Source organism: Poecilia formosa, unplaced genomic scaffold (genome assembly GCF_000485575.1).
Source record: "Poecilia formosa unplaced genomic scaffold, Poecilia_formosa-5.1.2 Scaffold156, whole genome shotgun sequence".
In the NCBI taxonomy this organism is placed as follows: Eukaryota; Metazoa; Chordata; class Actinopteri; order Cyprinodontiformes; family Poeciliidae; genus Poecilia; species Poecilia formosa.
Genome location: NW_006800095.1, coordinates 1,023,709 through 1,036,334, shown reverse-complemented (window position 1 = coordinate 1,036,334; position 12,626 = coordinate 1,023,709). Strand labels below are relative to the sequence as shown.

General features: G+C 39.6%; 1 protein-coding gene across 1 annotated transcript; it reads left to right on the top strand.

Annotated features, from left to right (window-relative positions):
* Window positions 1-7,590, top strand: LOC103146360 (collagen alpha-1(XI) chain-like). The gene is made up of 14 exons (XM_007564241.2): window positions 1-44; window positions 135-273; window positions 1,618-1,725; window positions 2,002-2,055; window positions 2,308-2,361; window positions 2,898-3,005; window positions 3,111-3,164; window positions 3,249-3,284; window positions 3,399-3,452; window positions 4,227-4,488; window positions 4,685-4,797; window positions 4,951-5,019; window positions 5,143-5,376; window positions 5,997-7,590. The coding sequence occupies exons 1-14, from the start codon at window positions 1-3 to the stop codon at window positions 6,141-6,143; spliced, it is 1,476 nt and encodes a 491-aa protein (XP_007564303.1). The 3' UTR covers window positions 6,144-7,590.
* The last annotated feature ends 5,036 nt before the right edge of the window (window positions 7,591-12,626 follow it).

Sequence of the window (12,626 nt, the reverse complement as noted above, 5' to 3'; positions counted from 1 at the left end):
ATGACGCTGGAAAAGCTCAAGCAGAAAGAGAACGAGAAAGAATTGTGCAGAAGGAGTGTAACACTCCCTTTTTACTGAGGAGAAATCCAATTTAGCTGTCCCGGTGTTTCAGTGTGAACCATCAAACCTATCAGCTGTGAGCCGGAGGGGCCTTGCAGGGGTTTGAGGTGCATTCGTCGGACAAAATCAACTGTACTTTCCAGCAGCTGTAAAAAAANGGGACCTCTCGGATCTCAAGGCCAGGGGGGAAGGCAAGGAGAAAAGGGATCTAAGGTAAGTCCTAGTCATTTGGATTTTATTTACTTTTTCTAGTGATTGAGGTTGTTTTTTTTTGTTTTTGTTTGGATATTTCACACTATTAAGATATTACTGAAAATGATCTCTTGGATCTTAAGCTCTTATGTTATCTGAGTTGTTTTAACCATATAACTCTCAACGTATAATTTTTATGACAAATACTCCTTAGACTGCTACTTCTGCTGTAGGAGTAGCTTTACACTATTATTGTAAACCCACTACTACAGCCTACGTCATACAACTAAATATATTTTGTGCTCCATCATATATATCTGGTGCACATAATTGACACACGTATACATACACACGTGTATATATGTGGGTGTCAATTATGATACAAAAAAAGGGAAAGCCAGTTTCAATTTTCATTTTGCTACAAGGTAAAGATTTCAAATGCTGAAATTTCTCACAATTGTTCTTTGTATCAAACTTTAAAAGGTTATGAGAAGTTTGGCTCTTTATATTGGTTCAAACACCAGCAGTGGTACTATGTAGGTTTGGAGACTTGCGTTTTGCTTTGAGTAATATGATATGATTTATTAATTTCGAAATCTCCCAAAAACTCTCTCTCTGTCTTACAAAACAGCAGAAAAGTTGCACATCTCCAACTCTTTCCACCCGATATCCTGCTGAGGAGTCCTATATATTCATAAAAACCTGCAAATTGGATACATAAGAAGCAGCTGCGTCTCTTCACGTTCCAACTGTTTCACCGTTGCATTCTTGTTTGCACCAGCATCAAGGCGAAAATGTCTGTTTAAGCCATAAAGACAATGTTTGACTTCTAAGTCAGACAACCTGACAAACCGCAGGCGTAGTTTCGCTCTTTGTTTCATTCCTCCTCTTATTTCGCTTCTTCACATACCCCCCTTCACAGACACCCGCTCCACGTTTCGGGTAAAGGATTAGAGACGATTTGACAGGAACAAGGCAAAGCCTGGGAGATGATTTGAGACTGTCAAATCTGGGCCTAATTGGTTGTGAGAGAAGCGTAATCTCCCCCCATTCAATCATCCAGGTCAATATTATGCACCTCTGGAGCTTCAATACATGAAAACCTGATGTTTCTCCTGAAAACATTTCATCTTTTAAGATCTTACAAATACTCCAGTCTTTGTTCTGTTCTCCTTTGGAGCAGGGAACGTTGCAGAGTACCATAGAATATGTTTTGTTAAAGTGATATTTAACCTTTTGTGAAGTTTGGGTAAAGATGATGTAGTCACTGAATAGAATCCACATTTAATGTTTTTTTTTTTCTTTTATTATTTCTGATTTATATGCCTGAGATGGAAGCACATGATGGTTTTCCATGTATTTCAGGGAGAAGCCGGAGCAGAGGGACCTGTTGGGAAAACAGGACCTGTGGGATCTCAGGGCCCCCCTGGAAAACCTGGTGCTGAGGGTCTGCGTGGAATCCCTGGCCCCGTTGTGAGTCTGGAAGACGCAAAATATTTGATTTTTATCACCCAAAGGAACAACCGCGTAGTAGTGACATATTTTAGGTCGGAAGTTTTCTAGGTGAGGTCAAAGGGCTGCAAGCAAAAGAAATCACTGTTGATGTCTGTAATTATTTTTCTTACCCAAGTTCCTGAAGTATAAACCTTGGAGGGAATGGGTGTAAATTTATTTACAATTCATTCTGGATCTGGGTGGCATTCCAAACCTGACCCCAGCTGAAAACATTATGTCGTCTTCTTCTTCCAGGGTGAGCAAGGACTGCCTGGTGCATCTGGTCAAGATGGCCCTCCCGGTCCTATCGTAAGGCATTTCTTTCTATCACTAAGCTTTGGAAATGTTTTAAAATCCGATACACTGCTAATGCACACTGCACAAGCAGCTGTTAAATTTCTAATATTGTTACACCGGAGACCAATTCCTCTTTAAAATATGCTGTTTTAAAATGTATTTTTGATATTTACACAATTTATAACTTCAGTTGCTCTGTGCAACATGTAAAAAAAGGCACATTTAACATGATTTGTGTCATTTGCACTGGTTTCCTCTCCTCAGGGACCTCCTGGACTTCCTGGCATGAAAGGTGACTCTGGATCCAAAGGAGAAAAGGCAAGACAATATTATAATGCTAATCTCATATTGCTTTATAGTCAATGTCTCGTATCCGGTTTCGCACCTTATCTGAAGCTTCCAAAGCGTGCACACATCTAGGCCTGCGTGCACCTTGGCTGTGTTCCCCCTCCTCCCAGTGAGATGAAAAGCCGCTCTGCTCTGAGGAGGTTTCTCACTCGCTGATTTAATGCGCGGGATGAATATGTATAAGACCAAAAATATTGTCTTTGTAATACTCATTGGCTTAGCGCCCACATGCAGCATTCAAAAGCAGATGATCATAACTCATCCAAAGTGGCAGGTGGAAAGACACACCTCAATAAACATGCTAATTATTTATAGACAGAATCAAGACTCTGGCCAAAAGTTTGCCTGGCCAGACACTTCATATAAATTTCCCAGTCAATTTGCATATTTGTTTCTTTCTGCCCCCCAAAGCAATAAGTGCTTTAATAGTAAACTTTGTTCCTTTAATAATGTTATTTATTTCTGTCTTTTAATGAAATAATGTTTTTTTTTTTTTTTTGCTCCAGGGTCATCCTGGTCTGATTGGTCTGATTGGACCCCCGGGTGAACCGGGAGAGAAGGGAGACAGAGGTCTACCCGGACCCCAGGGTGCTGGAGGTGGCAAGGGAGAACCTGTACGTTTCCTGTCATTTTACAGAAATAGTTATTTATCTGAACATTTTGGTTTATTGGTAAAATTATGTTGCCAACTGATTTCACTTCATCCTGTATGTCGCCAGGGTATCGGTGGAGCACACGGCCCACTCGGGCCTCCTGGTCCACCAGGACTTCCTGTAAGCTGCAGTTCTCGTTAAAAGTTTGTCTTGCCTCATTTCTGACCTTCGTTCTTACATTGCCATTGACTTGTTTGTCCCCAGGGTGCGCAAGGACAGAAAGGATCTAAGGGATCAGTCGTAAGTCACTTTTCCTTCACCAATGAATGTTTTGGATTTTTCAGATAAGGATAGAGGTTGGAATAAAGCATTTAAGCGTTTCTAACATCCCCATGATGTGTTTTTCTTTATCAGGGTACAACTGGTCAGAAGGGAGATCCTGGACTCATAGGGCCACCTGGACCACCTGTAAGTTATAGATTCAGCTTGTCCCTTGTAATCTAGACTGTTTTGAGTTTTAAAGAGTTGGTTAGACAAGAATTAATTTCTTTGATGAAGGAGGTAATTCTATATTTTTAGGTGGAATCGATGGAGCTTAATGCAGGGCACTCCTGCAGAAAAGCAGAGAAAATACAGGGAAAATTACTTTCAATATAGGACTTAAAAGAGTTTTTTACTGGCACGGTTTTATGTGGAATATACAAGACTGAATAACATCGAATGCAACCTGCAGACAGTCAAACTCCAGGTGAGCTGTGCTTTCATAACAATCAGCAATTTTAACATCACCGTAGTGAGATCAGGAACATCCTGACCTACTTTACTGATGTGAAGCGTAAACAGTGTTGGGACAAACACAGAGCCTTGAGGGGCACCTTGTTTGGCATTTATGCAACAGAAAATCAGTTTAGTTTCAGATGACTGGTGACAAGAAAGCCATATTTAAAATCACACAACGACTTGGTCTTTAGCTTAACTGACAGAAAAGCTGAAAAGATTTGATCACTGGGAACAGGAATGGCTGTTGGGAACATGCAGGTTTACAATAAGAGACTTAATTATACGTGAAACTGAAATAAAATCTTTGTTAAAGCAGCAAAACAGTTCTGATTTGTCTGACGACATAGAAACGGCAAAAAAGGTTTAATGGAGTCGTTTAGACTCAAGGTTTGAAAGTAGATTTAGTGATAATATTATTACTATGTTATCATTACAAGCTAATCTTTACCTCCTGTGCTGCAGGGTCCACCTGGTGACATGATCCAGCCGCTGCCCATTCAGCAGCCTGGCAAAAAGAGCAGGCGGCAGGCTGAAACGCAAGGAGATGAGGCTTTGACGGATTACGGCATGGAGGGGCCGGGCATGGAGGGAATGGACGACGTCTTCGGATCCCTCAACAACCTCAAACAGGACATCGAGCGCATGAAGTTCCCCATGGGCACCCAGGACAATCCCGCCAGGACCTGCAATGACCTGCACCTCAGCCAGCCCGATTTCCCCGACGGTACAATGAAGACGATCCTTAATGTTGCTGTTTAGCACAACGTATCAATAGCAGCAATTAGTAAACTTTTAAATAGCTTAGTTCAGTTAAAAAAAAAAAAGAAACATGAAGAGTGGAACAAGATGAGAAAAACATTAAAGAAGATAAAAGCTCGTGTAGACAGTTGGCTTATTTTATGGATCTGTTTCTCTCTCAGGTGAATACTGGATTGATCCGAACCAGGGCTGCATCGGAGACGCCATCAAAGTGTTCTGTAACTTCACAGCAGGTGGAGAAACATGCATTTACCCAGACAAGAAATCAACAGGAGTGAGTATACGGTGTTAGAACAGCAGCCGTTTAAGGCATGCATGCTCCAGGGTCGTTTAGTAACATTTGAAACTGTGTAAAAGCTGCTTTTAGAAATTGAAATATATATTGTGTTTATTAACTTGACTTTTTTTTTGTGGGCATTTCTTATAGGTTAGAATATCCAACTGGCCTAAGGAATCACCAGGTTCATGGTTTAGTGAATTCAAGCGTGGCAAAATTGTGAGTCCAGAAGACACTGATATACGTCTGAATATGTTTTTTGATGTTTTCTTCATGAATTTCTTCATTTCCTTCATTCCTTCTGGTATTTCCCTAATTCTGTCCTCCTCCAACTATTCTCAGCTGAGCTACGTGGACGGTGGTGACAACAGCATCAACGCTGTTCAGATGACCTTCCTGAAGCTGCTGAGCTCCTCGGCGCGGCAGAACTTCACCTACATTTGCCATCAGTCGGTGGCCTGGTACGACTCCAAGGCCGACAACTACAACAGAGCGCTGCGCTTCCTGGGCTCCAACGACGAGGAAATGTCTTATGACAATAATCCCTTCATCAAGTCGCTGATGGATGGTTGCTCGGTAAACAGACGTTTTTGCTCGCTTTCAAAGTTTCACTTTGCAATTAAACTTTTTTTTCTTCTAAATTCCACAAAATCCCCCTAATCCTCACAAACGTGTAGAGAGTTGCGGGGAAAAAAAGTGTCAGGAAGTGTTCATATTTGATGTGGGAGAAACAGTCCCCCAATATGAGGGATATCCAAGCTTAGAAGGAATAATAAAAAGCCAAAATTGGCTTCTCACACCACTGCACTGCTCGCGTTATCCAATTGAAAAGGAAACAAATGAATAAAAATTCCAAAAAGTGCTGTTTTAGATTGTCAAAAATGCATACATGCTCATTACACTGCATGTTTTTTTGTGATTAAGAAACAGTATTCTATAGTGATTGACATCTGTCATCACTTTTAACAAGCTTTGAAAAGCACAAACTGAGGCTTTAGCAATAGTACCTGAGCTACATCATCTCTACATAAATAACATAACTCAAAAAGAAGAAACAAGAAGTTATAGTGGATTAATTCTTAAGAAGTTACCGCTTTGGTCAAAAACTCCAGCTGGAACTGAATGAATACTTTGAAAGATACTTGAAACTGCTCTGGATCATGTGACGAATCTCTTTCTTCTCACTCTGTGTGCAGATGAAGCAGGGTTATTCAAGGACAGTGCTGGAAATTAACACACCTCGCATCGACCAGTTACCCATCATTGATGTAATGCTGAATGACTTTGGGGAATCCAACCAGAGGTTCGGCTTCGAGGTCGGCTCCGTGTGTTTCCTCGGCTAGACACGCCCGTCTTCCCCCCCGCCCCGCTGAAGGACAGGGTCAGAGAGTCAACAGTAACACCCACATGAAGAGAGCCTCCCTCTCAGCCACCACCTACCGTCTCCTACGAAGTAAAATCCCATTTTCCGTTATTGTAAAGAAGGTCCAACTAGCTGGGAGAAGAAGAAAAGCACGCTTTGACCCTGCCTTAAAAGCGCTGATCAGGGGAAACTCCTCCTTGCCCTCGTAGGGCCAGAATCACGTGACTTTAACTTGTAATGAGAGTGACATCAGGAAAAGGACTTTTGATGCCGTGGTGGACAGTGGCATACTTTCAGCATTAAAGAGAGGATCCACTCGCCCCAAACCTCGCCCTCCCATCTCCCGGTCCTCTCTGCATGCTCCAAGTGATGCTCTGAATTATACCACAGAGGTGCTTTTGTGCAGAATCGCAAAACACTAAAGGTGCTACAAACAGTGCATTTGATAAAACTGTAATTAATAATATTTGAATTTTGTACATTACTGTTCCTCTCTGAATCCACTCTTAACAACTTGCATGTGCTTCTTTGGTTTTAAAGAAATATTTGGTCAACTTTGTTAGAATAAATTTTGTTAGGATATTTAAAGTTTCTTAGAATCTGTCTGAAAACATCTACGACATACATTTGACTAAAGCTTCAATTTGTAAGTATGAATCAGTCCTCTTGTAAATAACATGATTCTTGTCCTCTTTCGTGAGCTTAGAAATTAACTGGAACATAACATCTAACCAAAAAATAAATAAATAAATTTCCCAGTAGGAAATTAAGCCATAATAAAATGAGGTTATAATATAAATATTCTAAAAAAGGGCTTATTCTTCCAGCTGTTATACCTCAGTTTCCTTAAAAAATCTGAACGTTAGACAGTCAAGTTTATATTTTCTGTGGTTTATAACTAATAAAACTATTTTTTTTTTTGTGTGTGTGTGTGTGGGAAAGGTATGTCTAGTTGTTTTCATTCAATCCCAAAGACGTCTTGTGGATATTTCCTTTGTAACAATGAACAAAATGTTTTCATGTGCCTTAAATTGTTCATTTAAGAAATACATTAAAATTGGGCTCTGAAAAACATTGGACTGAACATTTGTGTTGTTGGCTGTTTGACTACAGAAACAAGTAATGTTCGCTTTTTGTGATTCTGTGCCACAAGACTAATATCTCCATCCTTTGTCCCGATAGACAAAGAAAGATAAGTGATTCTTTGTGTTTGGGCTCATTTTACCCACTCTTTTTCTTTTTTTTTTCTTTACCTCTCTCTCTGACTCAGATTTGACCTCGATCAAGATCTGTTTGCATCGCCACTTTCTTGGCTTAAAAGCTCTGGCAACAAATACTTCAGAGCCACTTTCTAAAAACCTGTGTAATTACAGTATGTCTTCAACCTATGTACAACTGCAATAAATGTTTGGTGCTTTGTGCGCATTGCAATCTTTTTGCATTCACTTGCAATATAAAATGAGAGTAAACTGGAGCCACTTTCCCAGTTCAAACTGTGCTGAATGAAAACTCGTCTGCTGTGGTTTTGGTTTCCTAAAAGCACGGCGTGTCCTCAATTCGGCTCATTTTGCTACACTTAGAACAACCTAAAGTGTTCATACCCTTTGAATTTTTTGACATCCTGTCACTTTACACCCACACAAATGTTGTGTTACTGGGTTATTTGTGATACACCAACAGAAACCTGATTGCTAAGTGGTAGAAAAACTACATATGGTTTTGTTTTGGGTTACTTTTCTCCATATATATACATTTGAATAAAAAGAAGCATACAAAAACTTCAGCCAGTTTTTTTTTTTCCTCACTATCTGAAGTTAGTCAGAGCAAATGTCAAAAGTCATGTCTGTTTGCTAAGAGCCACAACAACAATGTGAGAATATGTCAGAGATTTATGTAAAGAATGTCTTTAAAATTAGACGTAAACATATATTTCCTATTTTGCTATTTGATTGTGTTGCCTTTGAACTGTATGACTTGGGTAAAACATTATGGGTATACGTTCACAATCTTTTCACAATAGTTTGCTGGAATTGTGGCCAATTCTTCCCAACAGAACTGGTGTAACTGAGTCAGGCATGCAGGCCACCTCACTCTCTCACATGCCTTTTCAGATCTACCAACAAATTCTCTTCAAGACTAAAATAAGGGCTTTGTAATGGCCATGCTAAAACTTTAGGTTTGCAATGTCTTTTCAGTGTATGGACAGTTCAGGTTTCAACTGTCAGAACCATGCATTTGTGTTGTGTTTCACTCTGATGCAACGAGACGATGTCCCACCAAAACCCACAAAGATCCTAATATTTGTAAAGACACCCCAACCAGTTTGCAATATAATCTAAAGGATGCACACGGCCGCTCTGAGCAAATGAACAAACATCAACAAAACCAAGGAGTTCAACAAGAGTGGAATAAATAAAATGTGTTCAACAATAGAAGACAAGTTATGGATAAAGCTCTGATAAAGTTTGCAGCAGGTTTTTGGTTGTAAGACATTATCCCTGGCTTAGAAGGTGTAACAAAGTATTAATCAGTCTTTCATCCAGAAGCTGAAAAAGCAGGTTACAAGTGCAAGCCTACGAAGACATGAAATGCACACCTTAACTGACAGCTTAACCAAGACGCACGACTGGCGGGGCTACAAAGAGCCACATTACAGCCCTGTGTGGGATTTCTGACCATTACCGCCCTCACCCATCACTTTAATTGATGCACTGTGCTGTTCGATAAATGCATATTCACTGAATGTTTTATTGCAGTTGAACGAGAGCAGAATAAATAAAGTGCGTTCAACAAAAATCTCTCCACATTAAATCACAAATCCTGAGACTAAAATCAACATATCTGCTCAATGAAAAAAATAAAATATATATATCTATGAGACAGTATTAGATATGAAACCCCTGAAAAACATTTGAAAACAATTATGCTGAATTTGAAGTTATTTAACATTATTCAAACCAGTGGCTCAGAACATGCAAATGAATTAAAACATGACGTTTAACCGACACTGGGACATTTAGCCGACTTAAGATTTCTGTGCAGAAAGAGAATATCACTGTGAGACTCTGGTGTCAGGCTACTGAAAGGGTGTTTTTTTTTTTTTTTCTGAAATGTGTGTACACATACTAAATGCTCTCTATGGTGGTTCACTGGACTTGCAGGAAAGTGTTTGTGTGAATTTTCCTCCCATGGGTTTGGAACTGGATTGTCCAGTGATTGAGTCCTGAGGTATCCTGTTATCTCCTCATCATCAGGTGTTGGCCCTGAATTAAAGTAGGAATTTTTCTACCTCTCTGCAAACCAGTTTTTTTGTTGTTGTTGTTGTTTTTTTACCTGTGGTGATGTATCAACATCAAAGCACATGTTCTTTTTTCTTTTTTTGGTGTCTTTGGATGAAGTTGGTCAAAACCTAACTTGCTACATTTTAGAGACCCAGTCTGGGTTCAGTTTTTACTGAGGCCATTGTGGTCGGGCCACAACTTTTCTGCAGTCTCTCGGACTTGTACTGAGAACCACCATTTGCAGCAGCTTTTGAAAAACTGCAATGAAAAAAAAAAATCCCATGCTAACTGTGAGTGCCGTGTTGTCAAGTGTTCAAATTATTTCCAAAAGTCTGAATTTTCCACGGTAACTCAAACAGCATGATGGTGTCATACGCATCCACATCGACAGAGGCTGAAGAAACGGCTTTTGTGCTCAAATATCTTGATTTCCATTTTAATCTCCGTGTCATGTGCACACAAAGATCGCATGAAGCGTAATTAACAGCATAATCCGTATAATGTTGATGTGATAATAGCTCACAGCTTTTATCTGTGCCACTCAAGTGTCCACAAAAAAATGCAAATCTGCAGTAATTATCTTTTCTTCCCAGGGAGCCTGGGGGTTTCACTGGGGTATGAAAGTGTGTTGAAGTCAAGGATGTCACTTATCAGTAATGTTTTGCAAAATAAATGTAGCAGAGAACCAATTAGGAGTTCTGTCACAAGAAACACTCAAAGCAAGCATAAAATGCCAGAGTTTTACTGTTTTTTTAATTGTAAGTTTTCAGCTTTCCTAAGTTCAAGGCCTTGGTTCTCAACCTCTAAATGGTGGACTGCTTCCTTCTCCACAGTCTCCTCCACTTGTCTCATTCTTCTTCTGGAAAACATCTCAAGTGCCACCAGAATGGATGGAAGTTGTTCACAAAGTGTTGCCATAGACACTCTATTTAGGTGCAGGCTTTGACTGAGCCATTCCAGCATTTGGATATGATTTCTAAGCCACTCCATTGTAGTTCTGGTTGCATGTTTAGTCTCATCCTGCTGGAAGGTCAACCTCCAACTTCTAACACATCTTCTTACAGAATTACCAAATATTTAGCCCTGTTCATATTCCTGTCAACTCTGACCAGTTTTCATATCCCTCATCATGACAGAACACCCCAAAGCATGATGCTGCCACTGCCATTTTTCACTGGAGGACTGACTTTATGTTCCTGTGCAGTGTTAGCTCTTTAATTTTCAGCCTAGCCTGAACAAGGGCAAAAAGGGAAGCTTTGGTCACGTCTGTCCGAAGAACATTCTTCCAAATATTTTCTGTTTTTGTGGAAGGTTGTAGGTTCAATTCCAATTTCTTCCTGTCACGCAAGGCATTTAACTTCCTGTATCTGTGTATAAATGTGTGTGTATGTGAGTGTGAATGGGTGAATGTGTCTGTGGTGTAAAGTGCTTTGAATGTTCATTATGAAAGGAAAGGCACTTATTTAAATTAAGTTCATTTACAACTTTTTTTGACGCCACACAGTCAATTTAACTTTGTTGTTACTTTAAATATGTTTTCCTTTGCCCCTCTTAAAACATTTCCGTGTTACAAAGAAGGTAATAACACATAAATGTGCATTCATTGCGCATGAATCCCGTGCATACAATCCAAGATCAGCTGTGTCTTTCTGTTTCACTGAGCAGTTTGTGTGTTGCATTCTGGAACGTTGCCCTGTTGTGGTTTGGCTGGTGTTGACATGCAGTCGTTCCAGAAGAACTGTTTGCAGAAGAAAACAATGGATGACTGGCATTTATTGGTCCTGCTGCCTTTTTTCTGCTCAAGCAAGCAGCAAGCCAAGAAATGGCGACCCTCCTCTAGAAAGAGAGGGAGGAAGAGGGAGAAAGAGCAGAAACCATCATGCCCATGGGTGACTGAGAATCTAAACCAGAGTTTAACAAACTTTATTTTAAAATATACAATGATGCAAAAATGTTTACACTAAAAGAATGTTTTTCTCTTATCGGGTGTCAGGGTCTAGAAAACCTGACATTAAACATAAGACAGTAACCTGACATGACTAACCTCGACACATGCATTCACATAATTGTACTTAATTTTTATTTTTCATTTATTTTAAAATAACTTTTGTGTTTTGAACATGCTCAAAATCTACTCATGTGAAAGTCCATTTAACTGTTGCAGGAATCAGAATAGACAAAACAAGCCATTTAAAAGAAATGATCGCTTTCCATTGAGAGTTTAATAAAAAAAAGAAAAGAAAAAGGTTTTTAGCTTCTATCAGACATAAAAATTGATATTGAAAAGTAGCAAAAAAGTACAACTGGACAGGTTTTTTTTTTTTTTCCAGGAAAAAAAATCTTGTGTGAATCAAAAAAATAATAATCCTAGACACATTTTGTTCCAGAACTTTACTTTTTACTCACAGATCACATTTAAGTTAATGTGTAATATCACATAAAGATTGTAAAGTTACCCAAGAAGTGTCATTTACTTTGGGACTGCGCGTCTTTCTTGTAGCTAGACAAATCTGCCAATAGTCTTTTTCCGTAAATGCATAAGGTATTATTCCTCTCATTTGGAAAAGCAGAAGTGAAGAAAATTAGAAACTGAAATTGTCAATTTCTTTGGTTAGGATTGTGCGTCTTACCGTGTCAGCTTTCAAACAGAGTGGAAACTTTCTTGTCTCCTGGCCTAATTCATTCTGTGATGGCGCCCGGCTGTTCATGACGCTGGAAAAGCTCAAGCAGAAAGAGAACGAGAAAGAATTGTGCAGAAGGAGTGTAACACTCCCTTTTTACTGAGGAGAAATCCGATTTAGCTGTCCCGGTGTTTCAGTGTGAACCATCAAACCTATCAGCTGTGAGCCAGAGGGGCCTTGCAGGGGTTTGAGGTGCATTCGTCGGACAAAATCAACTGTACTTTCCAGCAGCTGTAAAAAAACATTTTTCCTTTTATTGTTTCGAGTTCACAGGACATGTTCTTTCTTTTAAAAGCAGAGGACAAGTGATCCTGCAGTTACGAAAAATAAATAAATAAATAAATAAATGGTTACCATCCAACGGCTCTAGCAAATGTTTGTTTAAAGCAAACACGACTATTACTCAGCTCCATATGTGCTTTTGCTGACCGATACGAGGTGACAGATTTCAGGGCTCAGAAGTACAGATCTCTGCTAACAGATGCAATGATTCACGAAGCA